General features: G+C 48.2%; 7 protein-coding genes across 7 annotated transcripts; 3 read left to right on the top strand and 4 right to left on the bottom strand.

Moving 5' to 3' along the window:
- Nucleotides 1-1,359: 1,359 nt before the first annotated feature.
- FMAN_01351 (uncharacterized protein) lies at nucleotides 1,360-2,621 on the bottom strand (the record flags this gene model as incomplete). Its single annotated transcript, XM_041833786.1, has 4 exons — nucleotides 1,360-1,899; nucleotides 1,979-2,010; nucleotides 2,144-2,243; nucleotides 2,304-2,621. 4 exons carry the CDS (start codon nucleotides 2,619-2,621, stop codon nucleotides 1,360-1,362), a joined length of 990 nt encoding a protein of 329 aa, XP_041676690.1.
- A 1,953-nt stretch (nucleotides 2,622-4,574) lies between these two features.
- Nucleotides 4,575-7,116, bottom strand: FMAN_01350 (putative heat shock protein 70; the record flags this gene model as incomplete). Its single annotated transcript, XM_041833775.1, has 7 exons — nucleotides 4,575-5,096; nucleotides 5,148-5,178; nucleotides 5,452-6,057; nucleotides 6,109-6,407; nucleotides 6,467-6,632; nucleotides 6,692-6,869; nucleotides 7,074-7,116. The coding sequence occupies 7 exons, from the start codon at nucleotides 7,114-7,116 to the stop codon at nucleotides 4,575-4,577; spliced, it is 1,845 nt and encodes a 614-aa protein (XP_041676689.1).
- Nucleotides 7,117-9,586: 2,470 nt separating this feature from the next.
- FMAN_01349 (uncharacterized protein) lies at nucleotides 9,587-10,811 on the bottom strand (the record flags this gene model as incomplete). The annotated part of the gene is made up of 4 exons (XM_041833764.1): nucleotides 9,587-10,410; nucleotides 10,468-10,659; nucleotides 10,711-10,724; nucleotides 10,792-10,811. The coding sequence occupies 4 exons, from the start codon at nucleotides 10,809-10,811 to the stop codon at nucleotides 9,587-9,589; spliced, it is 1,050 nt and encodes a 349-aa protein (XP_041676688.1).
- Nucleotides 10,812-11,761: 950 nt separating this feature from the next.
- Nucleotides 11,762-12,097, top strand: FMAN_01348 (uncharacterized protein; the record flags this gene model as incomplete). Its single annotated transcript, XM_041833753.1, has 3 exons — nucleotides 11,762-11,806; nucleotides 11,856-11,926; nucleotides 11,977-12,097. 3 exons carry the CDS (start codon nucleotides 11,762-11,764, stop codon nucleotides 12,095-12,097), a joined length of 237 nt encoding a protein of 78 aa, XP_041676687.1.
- A 729-nt stretch (nucleotides 12,098-12,826) lies between these two features.
- FMAN_01347 (uncharacterized protein) lies at nucleotides 12,827-15,408 on the bottom strand (the record flags this gene model as incomplete). The annotated part of the gene is made up of 5 exons (XM_041833742.1): nucleotides 12,827-13,362; nucleotides 13,410-13,753; nucleotides 13,979-14,481; nucleotides 14,533-15,336; nucleotides 15,388-15,408. The coding sequence occupies 5 exons, from the start codon at nucleotides 15,406-15,408 to the stop codon at nucleotides 12,827-12,829; spliced, it is 2,208 nt and encodes a 735-aa protein (XP_041676686.1).
- A 2,250-nt stretch (nucleotides 15,409-17,658) lies between these two features.
- FMAN_01346 (uncharacterized protein) lies at nucleotides 17,659-19,228 on the top strand (the record flags this gene model as incomplete). Its single annotated transcript, XM_041833731.1, has 2 exons — nucleotides 17,659-18,076; nucleotides 18,129-19,228. 2 exons carry the CDS (start codon nucleotides 17,659-17,661, stop codon nucleotides 19,226-19,228), a joined length of 1,518 nt encoding a protein of 505 aa, XP_041676685.1.
- A 2,965-nt stretch (nucleotides 19,229-22,193) lies between these two features.
- Nucleotides 22,194-23,690, top strand: FMAN_01345 (uncharacterized protein; the record flags this gene model as incomplete). Its single annotated transcript, XM_041833719.1, has 1 exon — nucleotides 22,194-23,690. One exon carries the CDS (start codon nucleotides 22,194-22,196, stop codon nucleotides 23,688-23,690), a length of 1,497 nt encoding a protein of 498 aa, XP_041676684.1.
- Between the last annotated feature and the right edge of the window lie 693 nt (nucleotides 23,691-24,383).

Here is a 24,383-nt window from a genome sequence, read left to right as displayed (position 1 = left end):
GGTCAACCAACACTCATGCTTCAGCCCTGGTCACAACCCCAAAGACTTCACGCTCTGTGCAAATTGAGTTACAAAAAGAGAGCGAGGCAGATGATTTCGAGAAGAGCTAGAGCTGAGCATTAGATACTGACCCTGCAGAGTATAAATGCGGTTCATCAGTGATAATTTGTAGCATTATCATGAGCATTTAGACTTTGTGATGGACCTCAGTTGTAAAGGCTGAGGGTTAGGTAGAATCTCTCATTCCACTACAATATCACAGGATCATGTTTACTTTATTTAGTATTACCTTCCGACTTGGTACTACAGCGATCACTGAAATCCGCTGCTTTCCATCTACAAGCGGTTCTCTCGAGCCTCATCATATGAGGCAACGATCAACAAGAAACAGACCAAGCACAGAGCCAACACATCCTTGACCGGAAGTTTCTTCTTTCATAGGCAAGAGAGAACTGCGTGGTGATTGGATAATGTACTTTTTACGAATGGGTATTGACCATCTAGCTGAGGGCTTCTCCTCTTGTCATGACTCCTTAAACGAGTTACTTGTAAGCGGGATGTGGGCGAAACCTAATCAGGCATGATATAAAGCTCGGCATGTTTCTTTACATCTAATACCTAACCAACTGGCCAATAGAGTGCGTTGCGTGATCTTATTTATCCGTCCCGGGCAGATGGGGTCTGGTTCATTGGCTATGCAATGGTTTGTGTTGTTGGTTGTGTATGGAGTGGAGTGGGACATGATGAAAAGAGAAAGAAAGTGGCAGAAGTATGGAAGATGATCATCAAGACTCCGTTCTCGGTAGACCCCGCGGCATTTATTTCTCACTCGATTAACCTCACTTCTGAACCCGCCCTCGCTAGGGCATTGTTGAGACCACCAACACCTTTTCTATGTGCCAAATGAGGCTATAATGATGGTCAGCTTAAAGGTCTCCGGGCATCAAACAGGGTACTGTGGTCGGTGTGAAAGAAGATATGATCTGACACTGGGTAACACTTTCTTTGATCGTTGACTTCATTGCTTAGGTCTATCACCTCGCAACAGTTGTAGAAAGAGAAGTGGCATGGAAGGTCATGAGGGAACTCAAGCCAGAAAACTTGGCATCAGAGGAGGACATTGTAACAAATTTAGTAAAGAGTGCCCTAAGTTTAGGGTAGAGTTTTCTAAATAAGAAAAGTATTTAGCATACAGGTCCTAAGTTTAGGCCAGGGTTACCTAAATATTTATCATTTAAGATTGAGGCCCTAAGTTTTTTTCGCATCCCCTCAGTGTCCATCAGATCCATGACCAAGACAGCCGAACTCGAATGTGTCCTCGAATACTCTCATCGGTTTCAGTTTCACCACGGTATTGGGTCAAGCCACCATCAGGCCCTGATATAATCGGTTAAATAATTGCAACGGAGGCCCCGTGGGATGCTGCTGCTGTTCATCCGAATAGAACAGTGCCTTGTAGTGCTCCTTGCTAGTGAACAGGCCGCCACCTGGCATGAGTCGTGACTGGCGCATGATGTCTTCGGAACAGTTGAACATTGGTGTACCACTAAGCATGAAGAGATGGTGGTACTTCAACGACTTAACGGCGTCGAAATATAACGACTGGTCGTTGCGACAATAGTGGGACTCGTCCAGGATGACGACGGCGATGTTTTGATTGACCTGGCTGCGGTAGTTGGAATGTAGAACGGCATTCGGGCGCTCTACATTTCCTCTGCGGATCATTTTAGCTGCAGAGTCCCCCAACGCCACTCTCGTGTGACAGAAATACTCGAAGGCGAGGCTTTCTTGGTATCGGCGCTTGAGGAAGTTGCACGAGAAGATGACGATGCCGTAGTCCAAGAGACGAGTTGTATCGATCTTGGGATCATCGATGATGATCCACGAGGGGCAGTGCTCCTTTGATAAAATGAGTAATTAGGTGACCGAGACAGAGATATTTGCTTACTGGTTTGAAGTGTCACTGTATTTCGTCTACCCATTGGAGAACGCAGCCAGCCCGGGTAACGACTGCAATAAAGTCAGACCTTGTCTGCATGGTCCGCTTCACCTCAAGCGCGGCGAGCAATGCTTGGAGACTTTTGCCGAATCCCATGGCATCGGCAAGAAAACCTCCCTGGAATGGCGACTTCGCTAGCCATACCAATTTGCCGACTCCCGCCGTCTGCCAAATGTTTTTGCTCTGTGTTGAGCTCATCGAAAATGTCGAGATATGAGTGGAAGTCGGTGTTGCCGAGATACTTCTATTACAACTAGTGTCAGTCGCGGGTAATATTCAGGAGCGGATCGGACCACAAGCTTACCAAGTGTTCCTCGTATTGCGGGATAGACAAGAAATGGTAGAGGTCTTCGTGCCGGCCTCCGACCAAGATATGACGCTGGGTCAACTCGTCACTGGGTGCCTGTACAGGAGGACGGTTATGTTGTATGAATTCAGCGTCAGCGGGTTTGTCTCCCGCGCCGATGATGGATAATCCACTGAGTAGGTGTTTCTCAACACGGTCGCAGTGGGCCTTGTGCGATACAGTGGAGGTGTCGCTTGTCACAGCATCGTTGAGTTTCTGAAAAGAGGCTTCAAATAGGGCATGCAAACTGCCATGAGATGTATTGTTGTAGGCCATGTTGGCCCTTGTTGTAGGCAAAGACGAGAAGTGAGAGTGTGTGAAGATGGAGGAGGAGGGGCTTTATATAGGTACCCAGAGCAAAGGCCGCTGCTGCCCTGGGAGACGGTGAATCAGGTCACTCGCCTTAATTGTTGCCTAATACCCTGAGGGAAAAGAAATCACAGTGATTCATCGAATAAAAGAGTCCGTTTAGAAACCTTGAGATGGGTGCCACTGTGATTATGAGATTGGACATGACTGTATTTTTGAAAAGAAGATCGCGCCTAAGAATTGATTAACAGCCAAGGCAAGAAGACTTAGGATGACTACCCTGAACACCTTAATCAAACGATCGAGTCAAATTATCATAGTTTCAATGTAGATTAGTAGACTCTTGACTGGTTATGCTGGGCATCTGGTCCTATGGTCAGAGAGTCATCTGGCTCACTGAGGCTACCTGACTACCTATGAACTCATTTCTCATAGGCCTTGTCTTCAACAGCTTTGCCACCGGTGAATTCATCGGGTCCGTCTCAACTATTCACTCGTCTCTAGCAGGACTTGACTGTGGCTCAGCCCAAATAGGCAGTGAAACAGCATTGACAGTGGTCTGATTCTACCGCTGCTGGGTACTACCTCTGGCTGCTTAGGACTGGACCTCGCTGGGGGATATACGGTCATTGTCTATGAGTCCTAGTGAGCAACAGGTCATACTTCGTTGGCATTGAATGCCATGGTCAAATAAGGCTGTGGTATACAGAGTTCTGTGCAATTCTTGGGCGGCTATTGTCATGTGGAAGTTCTCAAGTATCGAAAAGAAGGCAGAATTCATCTAAGTCCCAAACCCAGCACGTGAATGTGTTTCCACTTCATTGGACAACAAAGGCGTCAAAGTATTCTTGAATAAGATAATATTGAATTTAATAGGCTGGCTTACCTGGTTCGTACAGGTCTTCGAGTGTTCAATATCATCAGGATTGATCTTTAGCTGCTGTGATACGTTGGTGTAAGTCAGGCATCTACCGATGCAAATAATAAACACAGTAAAAGTGAAGAATGACAAGTATATCATGATATATCTCAATGCCATCAAGATTATCTTTAGGTATTACAAAATGAGTGGCTTATGGTCAAAATTTATAATATGCTTATGAACATTGCAGTATCTTGAGTAGACTGGCTAGACTCATCAAGGGGGAGCTGATAAATCATTTTGATTAACCACATATGAGAGTGGCCCAATCGATCCCTAAACCTGTCCATTATAGTTGAAAGAAGAAAAAGGCGAGTAACCTGCAAATTCATCGAATCGTACTATGCATATTACCTTCAGTTCAATGACAAATAACTACCAACTCCTCATATTAGGAGACTATACCTACGCCTTAATAGTCTTTACTCACCGCGGGTTAATTTTGAGCTTATTACTTCCATAATATCAGATTCAGCTGCCTACTGCTTGCATAATACCCAAGGGGAATAGTAGAATAACGTAGATGCAATGTCTCAACATAAGCTTAGCAAATACCACCACAACTCATCATGAGCACTCAAGTCATCCTCACAGAACATCACAAAGCAACTTGAGAACAAATCATTAAGTAGGTAAAAAGGCATCATTCCGTATCTGCATTCTACCCTGTCTATGCTTAAATTCACAGGCCATCAACCGCTCTTGCAGGCTCTGGCCCAACAAGCCCACAACCATCCTTGGACCATTTTCCCATCAGCTCTCATTTTAGTAGTCATAGCCGCCCATGTCCTAGCGCGGCATACCCATGAAACATGCAGAACTTTTCATATGCCTTGGCTTCTCCTCGTCCAATTACCGTAAACGACAAAGGAAAATCCACCGTGGCCAGTCGTAATTCCAATCGCCCCTCGCGAGGCGTCGAGGGTGCTCAGTTCTTTGCTCCAGCATCAGTACTCCGAAATATCTACACTGCTGCAATTCCTAACAGCATTATGCATTTATCGGGAAGACATAGCCTTGGTGACAAGGCGCTTGAGAGCAAGCTCCTGCTTCTTGAGGTCCTCAGCGGAAGACTCGTTGAGCTCAAGAGCAGCCATGGCGTCGCTGATAGTGCTCTCGATCTTCTCCTTCTGGCCACGCTTAAGCTTAAGGGACAGAGTGGGGTCAGAGACGATCTCCTCAACACGGCCGATGTAGGACTCGAGTTGCTGCTTGGCCTCGAACTTCTTCTGGAAAGCGTCGTCGTTGCTCTTGAACTGCTCAGCATCGTTGACCATCTTCTCGATCTCATCGGTGGTGAGCTTGCCGACAGAGTTGGAGATAGTGATGTTAGCGCTGCGGCCGGAGGTCTTCTCGGTAGCAGTGACCTTGAGGATACCGTTGACGTCGACCTCGAAGACACACTCGAGGACGGCCTCACCGGCACGCATGGGAGGAATAGGGGCGAGAGTGAACTCTCCGAGAGAAGTATTGTCCTCGCAGTTTACGCGCTCTCCTTGGAAGACGGGGAACTGGACAGTCTGCTACGAGTTAGTGAAACATTCTTGAACCATTGCAAAGGGCAAAATTACCTGCTGGTTATCGGCAACTGTGGTGAATGTTCTAATAAATTCATTGTTAGTTTATGTTCATAAGTCATCTAAAGTTCATAAAATTTGATGAATGTTGGATGAGGTTATTCTGAATACTGAAGAGCTTTAGGGCTAAGGTTAGGATAAGGCTGAGAGATATGGGGCACCATGTGGAGAGCATGTGGAATGTGGGTCACTTCGCACGAGGCTGAGATTTGACCAAAATTCCCAAACACCACGGAAACACCACAGGAACATCACGAGAAATGAATATAAAACTTGAGAACTAGGAAATGAAACATACCGCTTCTTCAGGGTAGGGCAAGTAGTACCACGGGGAACAACGGGGGCGAAGATGTTACCCTCCATGGCAACACCCAGGGACAGGGGAACGACATCCAGGAGAAGGAGGTCAGAGGTCTCAGCAGAGGTAGCCTTTCCGGACAAGATTCCGGCTTGAACAGCAGCTCCATAGGCAACGGCCTCATCGGGGTTGATGCTCTTCTCGAGCTTCTTGCCGTCAAAGAACTCGGACAGAAGCTTCTGGATCTTGGGGATACGGGTGGAACCACCGACGAGGACAATCTCGTCAACGGCCTTCTTCTCAATCTGGGCGTCCTTGAGAACCTGGGCAACGGGCTCAATGGTACCAGAGAAAGCCTTGGCGTTAAGGTCCTCGAAACGGGCACGGGTGATGGACATGGTGAAGTCCTCACCGTCGAAGAGAGAGTCGATCTCAATGGTGGCCTGGGCACCGCTGGAGAGAGTACGCTTGGCACGCTCACAAGCAGTTCGGAGACGTCGGAGGGCACGAGCATCGCCGGAGAGGTCCTTCTTGGTCTTTCGGCCGAACTCCTTCTTGCAGTGGTCGAGGAGGTTAGTATCGAAGTCCTGTCCGCCCAAGTGGGTACTGAAGTGTGTCAGTATCTCGTGATACAAGTCCGGATGCATGTTTACTTACTCGCCAGCGGTAGCCTTGACAGTAAAGACACCTCCCTGGATGTTGAGGAGGGAAACATCGAAAGTACCACCACCGAGATCGTAGATGAGAACGTTGCGCTCCTTCTCAGACTTACCGGCACCAAGACCGTAGGCAATGGCGGCGGCAGTGGGCTCGTTGATGATACGGAGGACGTTGAGACCGGCAATGGAACCGGCGTCCTTGGTGGCCTGTCGCTGGTTGTCGTTGAAGTAGGCAGGGACAGTGATGACGGCCTTCTCGACCTTCTTGCCGAGCTTGGTCTCGGCAATCTCCTTCATCTATTTGGAGGGGTCAGGAAAAATTGCACTAGTGCGGGGGCGGGGAAAATTGTGCGTACCTTGGTGAGGACCATGGAGGAGATCTCCTGGGCAGAGAACTGCTTGTTCTCGCCAAGGTACTCGACCTCGATCTTGGGGCTGCCGTTGTCATCGACAATCTTGAAGGGCCAAGACTCGATGTCCTTCTTGACGGTAGGGTCATCGAAACGACGACCAATCAGACGCCTGAGAATATCAGTCAGAAACTGCGATTTTGTGCGTGGAGAGGTGAGAACAAAACTCACTTGGCATCGAAGACAGTGTTGCGGGGGTTCATGGCAGCGTTGTTCTTGGCGGCCTCACCGATCAGACGCTCCTTATCAGTGAAGGAAACGAAAGAAGGGGTGGTGAAAGAACCCTGCTCGTTGGCGATGATCTCGACATTGGTACCCTCGTAGGTAGCAACACAGGAGTAGGTAGTACCTGTGGGAGGACGGTGTTAGTCATTATTTTTGATGAGTTGTTCGATGCATTGGGTGTGTTTGTTGTCTTTGGAGTTGGTCGTTCTGTTCTTGAGTGTCCTCTGGTGAGGGCATCATGAAGCGAGTCGCCCCGATGGCGGCGCACAAGAATAAAACAAGTCGACAACAACACCAGCTGCATCGGAAGAGAAGTCAATAGACATACCCAGATCAATGCCAATGGCACCGTCATACACTTCGTCCGCCATTTTGTCTTGTCTGAAAGGTTTGTGGTGGAAAGGGAAGAAGGATGTAGAGGAGAAGAAGAAGAACGTGGGGTTTCAAGAAAGGAAATTCTCCCACTCTGATTTTGAGAGCGGCGCTGCGTTAAAAGAATAATAAATTTTGGAGGGACCTGTGAACTTTTTCTGCGGGGCGGGGTAGGGAATCCCCTCCGCTAGACCTATCGCGGTAAAGTCCCTCGCCTGAGTTTTTTTCAAGGCTCCATTCTTTTTTTTTTCTTTCGATTCTGCTGAGCAACCAAACGCACTTTTGAGAGCGCGAGAAATCGGGAACGAGGTGATTCTAAGCCGGGGATTTTGATGATTCTGGTATAGACTATCCGTCGCCAATAGTTTGGCATTATTATCTCATGTTCCATATTTTCTACACATATATTGGCAGTCAGTCAACCCGCATGCATGCTGTGCTTGTGTGGCTAAAGTGCGAGAGCGATCTTTTGAAACATAACACTGTATTGTGAACCTTGAACCTCGAAAGAGATTTACCACTACCTCGACAAATCATCACTCAGCTTATGGCCAGTGGCAAGGATTTAGCCGCCTCTACCTAGATCAAATTTTCTTCTCCGAGTTCCTGATCCTCGGTTGCCTGAGGAGGAACCAGGTAGTCGTAGTTAGTTACCACTGCAGCCCAACTAGTAGCTGTTCCTCAAGCTTGTGTACCCAAAGCTTGACGGCAATGCCGACTTTACTATTTTTGCCGCTTTCGGAGCTGCGGCGTCTGCGGATTATCAACTTACTCGCTTGCAACCACCAGTTCTATCGTAGTATCTCTCTGACTCGCTATCTGACGAATGACGACTCTTTGTGGCCTTGAGACAACTCATGAGCCATTCTTGTAACGTTGGATTACCGTCAAAGCTGTCCTAGTTAGGCATTGTCTTTGGTTAAGTCTTGGACTAGCAAATAGATATGAAGCAATGGTTACTTTGAGGAGTACACGTCAAGGGGAGGAAAGAAAACTCAGGACCTCGATCCTAAATGTTAAAAAGACTTAGGTAACTTAGCATAAGTTCAGGATACCTTTTGCTAAGTTTATTCTAACATCTTACATTAATTTAGGTAAGGTCCGATATTTCTTGCCCTCGAGGCTGCGTTCCACGCCATTTTTTGGACCATGCAGTCTTTTCGCGATAATACAATCTGGCACATCGAAGATTTACCCTGGTCTGGGCTGTACTCTTACAGTCGTCTCTTAGAGCCTATCCCTGGCATCGAGCACATTGTTGAGGAACTTGCTGGAATTGCTGAGACGGCTTCGCAAAAACGAGCGCCTTCGTGAGTGGGCCAAGGCCGACAACATGCGACAGCGTGCAAACCCTACTCCAGAGTTTTCTGCCAAACGAACTAAGATCAATGCTCGGAGGTATAAGAGCAAGAAGGGACAGAGAGAGGAAGCTGTGGCGAACCAGACACACTATTGCAACTTGTGTGAGAAGTGTTACACCAGCTCCGGTGAGCTGGAAAGGCATTTTGAAACGCATCTTCACCTTCGCCGTGTCGAACGTGGCGAGAAAGAATTTTCGTGTACACCTTGTGGTATTTCCTATCCAAACAAGACTCGCTACGACAGACACTGCAAATCAGCCAAGCATCGCAGGAATGTTAGCTAATAAAACACCAAATTCAGATCCTACCACTGACCCTCGTGCCTTGCGACGTCTTTGAACGACTTGTAAGTATGAATTATGAACTTACTCACTTGCAGCCACCAGTCCTATCGTAATACCTCTCTTTGACTTACTATCTGATAAATGGCGACTCTTAGTGACCTTAAAATAACTTATAAATTATTCTTATAATATCAGATTGATGTAGAGGCTGTTCTAGCTATGTATTATCTCTGGAACTTGGTAATAGAGTTGGCTTTTTGAGACTTGAGCATTATTTGGTTAAGCCTTGAATTAGATATGGAGCAGCGAAGGAGTGGTTGCTTCGAGGAATACACGTCAAAGGGTTGATCAGTCTACAGCATGATAGAAGAAACCTCACGTGATGCCTCGGGAGACACATCTCAGGCCATCGGACTGTGCTAGGTCACATCACAATAAAGATGCCAATGAAGGTGAGCTAATGCGTGATGAGACATATTCGTAAATATGAGATTGTACTTGTTGGCTTAGAATGGCGGCCAATAGTTGGACCTACAGTGTTGAAGTCCAATATGTGATAAGACTATGAAGAGAGATAAACGCCCAGGCATCTTTGGGGAACTGTCATGATGAGACATTGCAACTGTGGTTGAAGTCATTCCCAAATGCAATCTGTTAATTGTACTAACTGTTTCTGCGTAAATTCTGCGAGTAGCTTCATATTTTGCAGGATGAAAGTGGTAGGTCATGACATCTGCACAGACACCATCCAGGCCACAGTCGCTATGAAACTCTTGCCCCAAAATCAGTACCAAATTACTGTCAATTATTGCCCGTCCTATGTCTCACTTGTACTTGGGCTTCGGATCGAGAATCCCAGCCTCCCAAGCCACAGACTCACGAACTGTGTCTTTGAGAGACGGGGCCTTAGGCTCCCATCCCAGGAACTTCCTCGCTCTCTCCGATTCTCCCCTAGAATTAATGGCCCACGCAATTCCATCCTTATACCCATTCTTGATTACATCTTCAAATGAAACAGACTGGGTTCTAGACTCGGGTATATACCCTTGACGATGTACCTCTTCGGCAACCCAGGTTGCAAGGTCTTTCCATTGGTGTTGACCGCCACTGACAAAGTAGTACCCTTTCTTACCCCATATCTCGGGGTCTTCTTTCTTGGAGGGATCCTGGGTTGCTTCGATAGCTTTGTTGAAAAAGTCTGCGAGGTCCTCCACATGAACGTAGTCCCATTTTGCCTTTCCAGCTCCAACGAAAGGGGTGTAGCCAAGATCAAATGTTGCTCGAGCCAAGCCTGGAACTGTCATGCTAGTCTTATTGAACAACCCGAGACCAGTTCCATGGATGACACCAGGTGATACAATGAGGAACTTGACGATATCTGAGTCGATACTCTGGACAGCATTGTCAACATCCTTATGGATCGCTTCATCGGGAAGGTTTAGAATGCGATCAATGTCGTAGATGTCATGGTAACTCTGCTCTGTTAAAGGTGGTTCACCATAGCGCTGATTCTTGAGATCATACCAGGTCAGGATACCTGCTCCTGAAAGATGGATGTAGTATCCCGGGTTTTCCTTTGAATGGCCAGAGGCAAGACCTCTTGCGATTGCCTTTGCCGATGGGAGTGAGTCTGCAGATTCTGCCGTATCTATTCGCAAGTGTAAGTCATGGTTCTCGTCTTATTCTTGAGGTATGTTGAACCTACGAACAATCACGTCAGCTTCGGATGCAGCCTTCTCGATCACATCAGTATTTGCAAGGTCTCCATACGCGAATTTGACCTTGGGGTACTTCTTCGAGATAATCTTCGCACGATCTTGGCTACGGATATAGAGGGTATAGTCATAATCTGGGTGGGCATCGTGTATCTTGGCCAAGGCAGTGCCTCCAACAAAGCCTATTGACAAGCGTCAGTTTGGGCAAGTTCCGTCTAAGGGACTATTCTTACCAGTGACTCCAGTACTAGAAAAACAGGTTGTTTTTCTTAATGACCACATATTATACAAAGAGTTGTATGACTGGTACTTACAGCAAAATTTTGGGTGCCATCACAGTGTTGGCTATTATAAAGTTGTATGAGACAAAGTGTTTGGTTCAGCAAATAAGATTCCTAGAGATTGATAGTTATTTCAAATTTTTAGAGGAAAAGAAGAAAGCTTGTTCGCTTTATATGTGTGTTATCCAGAATCTTGTGGCGGTTCCAAGGAGGCAGCTTGCAGCACATCCTTGTCATTTACAAAGCAAACATGCGGCGTGAAACTAAACTCGGACCAAATTACATACAACAACTTAGAACTACAGCAAAGATGACCTAACTGCATACATTTTGCGAAATTCACGAGGGAATAGCCAATAAGACAGTCTTGTTTGTCCCCCCGACGTCAAGTTTGACTTCGCAAATGTTGAGTTACCCTGTGCATATTACAAACCCAGGTCAGACCGGAATTTCCGGTTTGACAGTAAGCACACATAAACCACGAGTTTCAAGAAAGTATTGAAGCAATGATCTCATCAAGAAACGCAATTATTTATAAAGTTTTCCGTAACTGCATTGAAGCAAACTTCTACGGCTTACTCAATCCTGGTCGTTTGTGCTTTACTCTGTATGCTCTATATAGAGCCCACATTGTGCTATACTAGCACTATCATTCTGCTATCTTGTTTTGAGCTAGTGACGCTAATTAACAAGAAACTCAATTGCTAACATCAACCAACTCAAGTCGAGCTTCCCTAGCAACTTCGACGACAAGCGGGGTACACGATATCCTCGCTTGTCTCTCTTTAGTAGTTGCAATAGGCAAACCACCAATGAGATCATCACAAGGGATAACTAAACATGGATGTGAATATGGCATGGCATCGTTTGGGACAATGCCCCCTCACTATAAAAGGCTCACTTTCCCGGGACTTAAGCTCTTTTGAACTTTCGATAGTAACTCTCACAAGCACCTCAGAGTAACGAAACCACGTCCATCTTCTGGCTCCTCAAACGAGTAAACATGCCCAAGGACTACACCACCAAGAGCTCTGGCACCAACAGCCAGGTTAGAATCATCATCTACACGCCTAATTGTGTCACCGCTAACATCTCAGGGCAACCATTATTGCGCTCGAGACTACGGTTCTAGTGCCTCTAACTCGAACTCTTATCATTACTCCAACACGTAGGCGTGAACTGAACAAGATGTATATCAAGCGCTAACATTCTTTCCAGAGATGGCTCCTACTATTACTCCAACCCCAATGGAAGCACGTACTACAACGATGGTCAAGGTAGCTCAACCTACACGTCTCCCAGTGGCTACACTCACTCGTCCGACTCTGGCAAGAAATAAGTCTCGGGACGGAAAGTGGCTGCTTCGATGAGTATGAATGCAGCCTACTGGGATCAATGTAATAGAGTGAGATGGTACTGAGGCTTGGTGCTATGAGTCTATAGGCTCTCGACCAGCCAAAGGACACTTCTCTAAGGGGAGAGGAACAACCAATCTGAGATTCCAGATACCACGATCGTGATTTAAGAATAGAGACCTGTCATATTGCCGCATATGTCACAGTTACTGCTTTCTTTTCAGTTCACAGTTGACAGATTAGCTGAAGATTTATGTCCTCATTGTGACCCCTGAAGCCTTAAATTCATTTTGATGAAACTAGCGGTTGATTGGCACCGATTCCTGACCACAACTGCTTCAGCGTGCGAGTTCAACAACACGGCACGTAAGTCACCAAGCATCGAGGACGACCTTACTATATGCCTATATTTTGAGCAATTCCAAAAGCTTTGATGAGATAAATCACACCTCTTTCCGAGTTAACTGGTCTTCCCATGCATGTTGCTTTTGGTGAACGTGAAACGGGGTAAACCACCATCCAGTAGGTAGGTATAGAGCCAAAAGACCACAAAACCAGTCATGTCCCAAGGCCCATGCCTAAGTCCCAATCATTTTTCATCCCACCACGTTATGTACATCGTTGCTTTGCCAAATTCGCTGACGTTGCTTTCCCAAATACATCTAGAATCGATCCCAAAATCCACCTTGTCATGAGAATTCCGACTTGGGCCTTCAAATCGAGTAGTGCACTGAAAGGGCGATGATGATTGCGGGATAGACAACAGCCTCAACGAGAAGTTGCTGCTTGAGAGTACCGCGCTGGTCCTTGGTAAGGCACTGCATTTCTCCGTGGGTGTACCACGATATAGTCGAGTTGAGCTTGCCGTAGAGCACGATAGGGCCGATGAAAGGGAAGAAGAGAGTGAGAATCATGACCCACATGAACATTTGCTTTCCTCGTTGGGCGACCATGTCAGCATGCTGGCGATGGATGCGAATATCCTCGCGGGCCTCTTCGATAAGGCGAGCCTCCCTCTGAGTGAAGGGGCTGTCGGCGATGGGATCAAACTCAGACTGGCAATGGCCGACGCGTCGACTATTGACGCTGGTGGAGAATCCAGGAGTATGTGCTCTAGTGCGACATGTTGAAATGCTTGGCTGGAAGTTTCGATACCACACACGGTGAGTACTTGACTTTGGGTCGGTAGGAGGGGGAGTGTCGAGGATAGCGGAGGATGAGACGAGCATATCAGTGACTCTGTCATTTGCTATAACCTCGTCAGTAATATTTACACATGAAACCCCAGTAACTTACAATTACGGGGACGATGCGCCTGAGGCAGTCGATGAAGGTGAAGAATACGGGCAGGTCGTGTGACATCGCCACTCGTGGACGAAGGCCAAAAACTTCTCTTTGGAGGAGAAGGAGTTTTTGGGAGAGGAGGAGAGTTTTCAGTGCTGATCGTGGTCGACCTTCCCCTAACCCCAAAATTGCCTGCACTCTGACTGTGATCCTCTTCACCTCTCTGTCGTTTGAACTGCTGCAGCATCGCAGCCTCGGGAAGACTGACAAGAGGAAACGGAAGACGAGGAATTTTGGACAAGAAATCATCATGAGGAACGTGGGCAGGCTTGTCTGAGTTGGACTCCTGGAACCGTCTTTTGTACAGTGGCTTGTCAAAAATAGTCAGGGGGGKTTTTGGGGGATCACGACCGAGATTCTTTCGGATTCTATTCCAACTGAAGCCGAAGTATTTTTCGCCGTCTGGAGAAATCGTTTCATCGGTTTGGGCGTTTCTATGAGGAGCTGCGTCCGAGTCGAGGCTCTGATAGCTGCCTCTCTTGGGAGGCAGGTCTGAGAGGAGGATGTTCTCATGGTCGGGCGTCTGCTCAGATGGCTCCCTGCGAAACAGATTGGAGAAGCGAGCGGCAGATTCAGGTAATCGTGACTTGGCCTGGGAAAAGTTGCGAGTTGTATTTGAGGCATACGTTCCAGGACCTTCACCATACTGCGGGACAGATACGGGGAGTTTCGTTCCTCTGTCGGTGCGAACGCGGTATGAGCCGCACTTGTTGTTCCCAGGAGGATGCCGAATGATTCTGTCTCTTGAGCCGTAAGAGCGAGGATGAAGTTCACGCTCCGTCACGTCGGATACATCAGCGACACTGCTTCCAGTCCCCTTTGCAATGCTGTCGTGGTAGTCTTGTTGCATCGAGTCGAAGGCATGCTCGGTCGTGACAGTCTGCCAATCACCCTCCGTGCCGGTGAGAGGTCGCTTCTTGACAAGAGAAGCAATTTCACCTTGTAGTCGTCTATCAGGGACGGGGACACGGCGGATCGCTTTTTCCTCCCGATGAACAGGAACTTTGACCTCTTCATCGACATTCTAAGCCGAATGAATAGCCGCAGCATTGTAAAAGGATGCAACAGGAGCGACTCTCTGTGAAGCGAGGGGAAAGCTTCCATCAGCAGATCGCGGGAGCGTTTCCATTGAGGAGACGGCTAAGCCGGCTTGGTGCAGCGCATTACTGACTTCTCGCTCGGCCGATGAACGTAGAAAGCCCGAGTATGCATCTGTGTCATACTTGAAAGGGTCCTCATCACTGTCGGATGAGGCACGAGAGTACATATGATTGTTCTGTGGATAGTCCTCGGGATCGCAAGGGACGCAAGTGTCTGGGTCTTTGTTGCGAGGTGATTCGCTGTAGAAGCTGGACGAGGAGTGAAACGAGTGCAAACGGGGAGCTGATCTCGGCACATTTCGCACGGACGGGTCTCCAGGTGAGACGAGCTCAAAGTTGTGCGTTTGCGGTACCCAGAGGTTCTGATTCGGCTGAGACTGGGCTTGCTGTTTGTTCCCAAAATTGAAGTTACCTCGACGTTTCAGCGGCCGAGTTGAAGATTCGGCATGGCTTTCAAAGGCATCCTCTCCAGCGACTGTCTCCCATTCGGAATGGGCATGGTCATCGCTTAAAGGCTCATTGATCTTTGGCACAGCGAGGCCAGCGTCCTCATTGTTGAGTCGTGATGGGCGCTCAGCAACAAATCTGGTCGGGTCTGGGCTCATACAGCGAGACATGACAGGGCCTGGAGATGAGAAGTCGCGTAGCTGAACACCATCCTCAACCTCAATTCCAGAAGTCGCAAAAGGATCCGAATGACATGAGATGGAAGAGGAAGTGGTGTTACGCCCGTGACGCGTATCTCGGGCCGAATTGTCGCTCTCAGTGTATGGAAGCGACTGTTGACATTAGTATTTGAGTGTTTGTAAGTGAAAGAGTGTGTTACTTACATTCTCGGATAGCGGCTTCATGTTGAAGCTTGAAGGATCTTCAAGCATGTAGAAAGTATAAAGCTTTGAATGAGTGACGGTGCTATAAAACGAAGTGAAGTGAGGCGCAGAAAAGAGAGGAGCCTGGAAGATGTTCAACGTGCGTGATGTAATTTCAAAGTAGACCGATATATCCTTCAACTGATCAACAAATAACTTCAGAGCGCGCAGTTTTAGTATAGCGGAGTGTCTTTTTTCAAGCAGTGTTGACTTTCGGCGTGTGCGGGAAACGGTGTTTATCACGACGGGTCGAAGAGCTTGATGATTGAGAGATGAATGAGACGACTACGCTCACTATAGCGAGGGGAATTCCCCCGCCTGGGTTTAAGATGTTGACTGAGGCACCAAACTCGCCATGCTCGCCGCAGTGAATGAAATGGGAGGTTGGGGGGTTCTGAGGGTTCACATCGGGAGGATGAGGTTTGGTAGCTGTAAATTTTGGTGGGAGCAGTGCCAACAGCTGCCAGTGACCAGAGTACGCTAGATTGTATTTCGGGGGATTTAACAAGTGTATTTATAAGCTCTTTGTATTGATTTATATGAACAGAGATCTTTTGAGTTGAAGCAGACGGGTAAAGTAGCCTTGGGGTTGTCAGAAGAGTCAAGATGCTAAAGTATGTCCCTTTTAAAACTAGCATCCACTCAACAAGCGATATCACCACTTAAGCACAATTGGTTATTTTTGTAACAGTCTAATAATCAATTGCTTCGTAATTCCTGATATACCCTGGGCTATTTGAAGTCTGGTACCTACAATATCTTGTGCACTGATGAAGACACTGGGGTGATTACAGGCGTGGTTTGAGATTGCCGGTCTGCACTAGATGCCAAGTTGATGTTGGCTCAAATTCCAATGCTACACAGGTGTCTATAATTTTTATGTCAATTATAGGTAGCAAATAAGCAATCGTTTCATCCTCTCGAGTAAATGGTCGATGAAGAATATGGATCACTCCTCACAGTCATGACAAAGTTTAGACTAAGCTGCCTCGGTCTATATAAACTCTTCTCAGCTTATGATCCCATGCATAGTATTCTAATCTTGAATGATTTGCGGTCAAGACAGTTAGTGCTTTGATTTACCTTGATCGAGATTGGCTCCTCGAAAACCCTCCAATTGGAGACTCTTCCGTGCAGTTGACACATTTCACGGCTGGCTACTTAGTCAAGACATTGGGCGTCAGAATAGGCGTAAGGGCGCCTTTTTCTAACTGCCGGTTCGTCCGATCGCTTATCGCGACAATCCCAGTCAATCAATGTCGAGCCAATGTCACAATGTCACAATGTCCATCCATTGTCAATCCTTCCAAGTTCCAACCCCTTCGACCCGCTCGCTCGCTCGCTCGCTCCCTTTCCCATCAGATTCAACCCGATCTTGACCCAACCCAACCCAACCCAACCTGTACCTGTACCTGTCATTGTTAACGTCGCTGTCACGCTTGCATCGCAGCACTAACAAGACGACTTATTGCACTCCCCCCCCACTGAAAGCATCTATCTATCTCGAAAAAATACAGTACAAGCTTTGCCAAGTCTCTTCCCGTCTGGCCACTCCACACTTTGGTTTAGGAATCGCAAATCAGCGTGGCGATCGAGTCGAATCGATCCACGGCTAACTTTACCAACCAACGGACCAACCGAAGCAGCTCTCTAGCTCTCGCTTCTCTTCAACTCTACTTTAACAACAATCCAACGTTTAGCTCATTGAGTTTCTCGAGGGTCATACTAGGACAATCAATCAATCAATCAATGACAATGACAATGACATTGTGCGCACAAACCTCGAGTCACTGGGACGAGCTCCCCCATGAGATCCTCCTCCAGATCTTGTGCTGTGAGTTGCGCCCAGCTTACCTTACCTCGCCTTAATTCTTATCCCCTCAGTACCCCGCCATCGCCTAAATCATACCGTTCCATACCTAATCAATTCCAATTGCTTTACTGACCACGTGTATTTTTGCTTCGTCAGACCTTGAGCCTCATCAATTGCCCAAACTTCAGCTTGTCTCACGAAATTTTAGAGAAGTTGTTCTTGATGGTGAATTGTGGAAACGCCACTGTTTTGAGCGCTCATCATGGTATGCCTTTCTTCGAAATCGGAGAAAGGTCTTTGCATCTCTACCTGAGCCATCTTTAAGCAATGCCACAGAAGCTGAAGACGAAAATGGTTCTCTGCTGGACCAAGATGATTCATGTCGATTTGACAGACGCCATTATCAATTCCTTCAAGATATGGCAAACTGGGACCCTGCGTTTCCTGACGAGCATGTCTCGTGGTATAACGAATATATCCAACGTCAGGGACCGCCTGCTATCAACTGGCTTGAGACGCCACGCTTGAAACAAGGCACTATGGAGCATTTCATCGAGGTCAGAGGTATGTCCCTATTCAGCCCTAACAATGGCGATGATGGCATCGGCAGTTTGATGGCTGTCTCACCACTCGACGACGGGTCTGTATGTCTTTGGGACGTTAATGGCACGAGGGGCAAGCGAGGGGGCATTATCGCGACCAGTAAACCGGACATCCTATTCTTCGACGGCCGTGGTGATCAGAACACGAGGCGGTCCAAAAAGATCGACACAGGTGTCACTGAATGCGTCAGTGTTAATAACAGCAACAACAGGGCTGTCTTTGCTGTGCAGAGTCGTAAGTGCCGAAACGATAATCAACTGCCCCTCACTAATAACCGCAATTGTAGATCTCATCGAAGTCGATCTCAGCCGCCTTGAAGTTGTAAACCGGCACTCTTTCGAGTGGTCAATCACGACCCTGTCACAGATCCAGGATGGTATCCCAATGACTGTCGGCACCTCATTGGGTATCCATCTTCAAGACTTCAGGGCGCCATCACAATTCCATGGAGATGTCGTGGAGAGGCTAGATATCCCGGGGGAGGAGGACAATCCTTTCAAGGGGATATTTGATCCGAATCCATTGCCGCCGTACGCCTCACTGTCTCAGCCAACGCCAACGAGTATTCTACACCTACCAAGACCAGCCGGCGACAGTGCAGTGTCGGACGACATTTACGTGGCGGGGAGGTTCTCCAATATTCTTCATTACGATAGGCGCCACTTCCCAAAGATCATGGGGTCCATTTACTCGGGCTCAAGGCTGTCCAGTCTGGCGGCGCTGCCTTATCCATTCTCCACGCTGGACCATGAAGTACGACGTCGTGGAGAACTCACAGCTGAGAGGGTCCATGAGTGCAAGACAGCCGGTAGCGGGAGAACTCTAATCGCAGGCGGAGAGTACAAGACCAAAGGCTCGCTCGAGGTATATGGTCTGGACGCTGTCGACCTATCAAGTGACGGGCCCATGCAGCAGAACTCAACTATGAAGAATCGTTATACTGCAGCTTCATCCATCATCCTGTCGGTGATCAACCACGGAACAAAGGTTGCATTCTCAGATGGGGCCGGGCAGATTAAGTGGTTTGAGAGGGACGGATATACGGAGTGCCGTCGGATCAAGGTCGGTCACAGTGACGTGCCCACTCAAGCATCACTCTTCGCTTCCATGCCAGGGTCCGACGATCTCGCAAGGAAGATCTTATCCACCAAGACAAGGCAAGATCGTGACCGGCCAAACGAAGACAATGTCATCTTCTGGACGGGAGATAAGCTTGGTATGGTTAGTTTCACAGGAGATACCTTGTTCACGCCCGACGATTTCCAGGAAAAGAACAAGGAGGTCGCGGTAGAAGAGCATCAGCGCCAGCAGTATTCTCAAAGGATGCGGGAAGCACTGGAGAAGCAGGCTGATGATGCTAGGTTTGTTCAAGGACTTGGGTTATAATGAAAAAAGAGGGCGATTGGATCTGAGAGTGCGATAATGGGGAGGCTTTCGGCGACATTGCGAAATATGGAGAGGATCTGTCGAGCTACGAACTTAGGATGAAAAGGAGGCTCTAACCAAAGAAATAAGCAATCCCGGCACATAGAAAAATAACTCAATCTTTTGACTATGAGTGCCGCACAATATCAGCATCACGAGACACAGTGATCGTCGGTGGAGAAAGGGTCTTTTGGGGGTCGAAACGTTAGTGAACACTGGATATTGAGGCGCGTGGCGAAGAATTGGTGGATATGGTAGTTGAGCGGGCACTAGGAATGAATGATGAGCAAAACTAACAAGCATAAAGCTAGTAACATGGGCATACTACACAGGAAAAGGATACTTGCATCCGGGTGCAAGATGATGAGGGCTGATTTATGCAAGCAAGACATTAGTGCTGTAGTTGTGGTCAGAATTAGGCGAAGCTGATGATGATGATGATGGACTGAGACTGTCTTGATCGACCTTGATGAGAGGGCGGCCCTGAATCTGTATTTACGAGATCGATCTTATTATTATACGGTGTTACCAGAAGAAGTGGAGTGTAAGAGCACCGTGCTTAGAGCACGATCCAAGTCTCGAGCGTTAAGCTGAGGCTAAGAGACAGATGAGACGATACGATACCAGAAGCACGGCAATTCTACGGTGTACTCCGTAGACCGTAGATTAAGTCCACGATATCCCTGGCAGTCAATACCAAAGAGCCAAGCTAGCTTTGCATGGCATGTCATGGCATGTCATACCAAGCTGTCACTCGCACTCACAGATCTCAAGTTGACGACAGCGGCTTGATTGCAGAGAGCCCGTGCTTTGAACAGAACCCTGGTGTCTCATTAATTACCGGTTCTTCTATTCGCAAAACATGGAACGAATAGACTTCCAGAAATGCCAGGGAAAGGAAAAGCATCGATTGACGTGAAGTTCAAGAAAACCAGGGCAACCAATCGCGGACAGGGATCTACACCCCCTGGCCAATGAGGGTCTCGGCAGAGTGAGCGCTTACGGACAGGTCAAGACGGCAGATTCTGTTGCTTATCGGGACAAGTTAGAAGGCCTCAATGCTGTATTGGGCTCTCGACATTAAAGAAACCACGTATGAGCCTCAGTGGGAATCGCCAATAGGGGTAGGCAGTAAGCCCTGTGAAGCACAGATGGATCTCTGCTATAGCCAATTGCTCATACGCGCATGATTGCAGCCAGGTCCAAAAGGGTATCCCGGCCTCGGACACGCGGTGCTTGTCAACCCTTGACAGGAAGTGGACTTGGTAGTGGAGATAACCGTGGTGCGTTGTCAGCTTGACAGTCAGTCAGTGAGTGAGTGAGTGCCTGGTGTTTTAGTTCGCCTTGCAGTGAGGAAGCCTGCTCCCAAGCTAGACGATGGAGCTCCAGCCGGGTCTTGGTCTTGATTCTTAAGCTCATGTGCCGTTGTCTATCATGCCAAGAGCCAGAGATCATTGGAGAAGAAGCCTCGAGTAATCGACAGTGGCTGATGTGGTGCTGTCCTGGATTCGGAAACTCAATGGGTAAATCCCTGAAGATCAGAGTCAGTCCGACTGTTTCGGCCGGGTTTTCCTTTTTATAGAAAAAACGGGCGCAACTCGTCCGACTGAAGGGAAAGGGGCTGCTGTACTTGGTGCGAGAAACTATCGTGACACAGTGACTGTAGTGTAGAGAAAACAAGAAATATCGGCGAATGTGTACAATTACACCGCTATATAGAAATAGAAATAAAACACAGACGCAGCCAAGGTGTAGAAGACGCCATGCCAGTTGAGGGTTGGCGACGGAACGGAAGATGGAAGCAATCTCAAGTAGCAAGGCAGGGTTCCTCAGTCTAACCGCAAGCAATTGATGGCTGTAATCAACTTGGTAATGTCAATAAATCTCATAGAGGCTCAATTGGTATTCTGTAATCATCCAGTAGTTCAAGTGAGGCGCCTCTTAAATCCACTGAACGGTCCATCTCGCAGTTGTCGTGTCATTGTCATCCATGCCGCCTCCCACCACATCCGATCTCGAATCAATTGCAGGTCCTCCAGCGCCTCACAAACCACCAGAGACAAGGATTCCCCAGCGCAGAAGACACTGGCTCTGGGCTGTGATGAGGCCGACAGGGGTGTGTGGCCCCCCCTGTACTGCTAGGCCCTGTCAGTTGGCGACCGACGTTTAACAGCGACGGGACTAAAACCAACTAATCGATCGCCCTGAAAACGAGATAATAAGTTAGTGGATGGGATCCATTCCATCATATTTGGTCCTGGCTCGTCCCGCGATTGCAGCAGCTGAGCTGAGGTTGCCGTGCTGTGCTGTGTGCTGTGCTGTGCTGTACTCTCTCTGCTGTACTCTCTCTGCTGTAACTGTAACTGTCTTGTATCAGACCGGGAGGTTACCAAAGAGAACTTACGGTCAAGGTCTGAGACCATCGAATTTCTCGATCCTTGAATGCATTTCTCAACATAGACTTTTTTATTATCATTATTAGTATTATTATCGTCTCTTCTGTTTCTGGTTTGTTTTATCTTTTCTCTCTCTTTCTTGTCTCTTCTCCATTCTTCGGATCCAATTCCTACCCGGCCGCCCCCCGTCCGTCTCCTCATTAACTGGGCTCCTCGGGCTGCTATTGCGACTGTGACAGCGCTGCAACTCAACTCAACTCGACTCAACTGGCACTGCAACTGGACTGCTCACGCGTCGTCTCCATCTCGTCTCATCAAATCCGCCACCCCAAGACCGTCCATCGGACTCACCGACATCGATCCCTCAACTCAAAACTCTCTTCTTTCACCAGCAAAAATCATCTCCTAATTGTCCAAGCTTCTCCGAGAATCACATACTGTGACCCCCTATGTGATCCTCTCTCCCTCTACGCTTATCAATTCCCAACAAAAACCACCCACCCCCCGGCCCAGGTCGATGAGCATGTCACATGGCCTTTTGGGTGGTTGACGGGGGTCGTCCGCTTGGTGTTACCGCTACTGTTGCCGCTACCGCTGCTGCTACTGGCCGGGGTCCCTACTATGTGGGTGGTAAAAGGCGAGTGAGCGTCTCCGAAGGCGGCGATGGCTTCACTTTTGATCCCAAAAGAACCAGGTTCGCCGATGAGCTTCCCTACGACGCCTACGACAGTGCACCCATCTCTGTAGCTGTAGCTGCAGCTGCACCAAGTGGTTATGCTTCGTCAGATCATGCATCGCCTTATTATCCACAACCACTACCGGCATTTCATTCTGGAGTTCACATTATCAACAAAGCATATCCGCACAATCACCCCTTTGATCATGAGGACGAATTCTTATACAACGAAGCCATTGAAAACTACCCTCCATTGATCCATCGACCTGACTCAGCTCCCGTCAGGAACCTCTCATTTCTCGTCATTCGCGAACGTTCACCAACTCCAGAAGGACCCGATTTCCCCTCTATCGATGCCGCCTTCGGTCCAGCTCCCGAATCCCGGCCGGGACCTGTATTCGGCCCTTCCGGTCCAGCTCCGGCACCCACTCCGGCGCCCGCTCCCGTCGCCGATGCATGCGCTATGGAACGCACAGCATCTGGTCTCTCTATCTCCTCCGATACCACTCAGCCATCACTCGCCAGTCTATCACCCGCCGCCGATGAAAACGACCCAGGATTGCTGAGTGACCTCGCCGCCGCACGTCTGGTCCGTGATCACGTTGCCAACTTTGGTTCCAGTCGTCGAAGGCATCGCACCACCGACTCACGCCACAGCCGTATTCTCAGAGCGCTCATCAACCCAAAGTCTCGAGCAGCAGAATTCCCCTTGGACAACGACGCATTGCGCAGCATCTTCTCCGCCGCAAACGAACTCTTCTTCTGCAACCGTCTTGCTGGTCGTGTCGCATGGGACTGGAGCCACCCTGCAAGCGCGCAGTATCAGGCGCACATTGTTGGCACCACAGCGGTACGACGTTCCCGTGACGGAGGCTATGAGACACTTATTGTACTTTCATCGCCTATCCTCCAGGATACAAAGTATAATCGGCGGCTTCTCATCTCGACATTCTTACACGAGATGATCCACAGCTATCTCTTTGTGGTATGTGGTCTCAAAGCCCGCCATGAGGGCGGTCATACCGAGGGTTTCCGCCAGATTGCAGATACGATCGACCGCTGGGTTGGACACAGCTACCTGCGACTCAGTGAGATGGACGCTGATCTGGAACATTTCCGCGAGCATCCCTCCTGTGTGCATGATCAACACCAGGTGCGCAGTCGAAGTGCAGACGAGCACCACAGGATACCATGGCGCAGTGAGAGATGGGAGGATGGAGAGCGGGATGCTCACTATCCAACCGAACTTCATCCACGACCGCATCCCAGTCATGGAGACTGGGAGCGACATGGGCGAGAGGGGTACAGAGCCCCCGATGTCCGGAGAGGAATCTCACCATACGTTTACTAAGCGTGGAAGTGACCCTCGAAGGTCGCCCACGTATTGTTCGTTTAGCTGATCAGGTATGCGGCTCAGATGACCGCAATGCTGATATTATATGTCATGATGATCATGACTATCCATTCTTCACCACACATTACAAGCATTTACATCAAAAACTAACCGCGGGAGGTTGCTTATTTCTTTTTAATCTCAAGATTATCTTATGGGCTTGCTTGGTCTTTTACAATATGATTCCCCCTTTTTTACAGCGCGGCAGTGGGCATTACATGGGCGTTGATAACGGAAGCATCATCACGGGCAGGGCAAGGGGACATCATATAACGTCTAGCAGTGATATAGGCGCTGCGAGGCTTCTTTTTCGAACGTGTGGGAAAAGTACCAAATTATCATTATACCAAAGGCTGGTATTTTCTTTGTGCAGGATGGGATACCAATACATCATGGTGGCGAAGATTGAAATGGTGGCATCATGATGAAAGATTTATATAAACTACAATTTGGTAGCAATATCAAGAAAGATCCAACGCTTTTATTATCCACTGCCTCCATCATTAGATGCGGGACGTTATGAGCCTATTCATTTTTGTGTTCTCCACACAATATGTCGCGTTCATGGCATGTTTCTAGCATATATTGTCTTATATTCTTTATCGTCTTATATCCTGTCCCGTCGTCATACTGTTCTGTCCTGCTATCCCT

This window comes from Fusarium mangiferae, assembly GCF_900044065.1.
Source record: "Fusarium mangiferae strain MRC7560 genome assembly, contig: FMAN_scaffold001, whole genome shotgun sequence".
Classification (NCBI taxonomy): Eukaryota; Fungi; Ascomycota; class Sordariomycetes; order Hypocreales; family Nectriaceae; genus Fusarium; species Fusarium mangiferae.
Note: the sequence above shows the minus strand (reverse complement) of the source record. Positions and strands in the feature narration are given on the sequence as shown.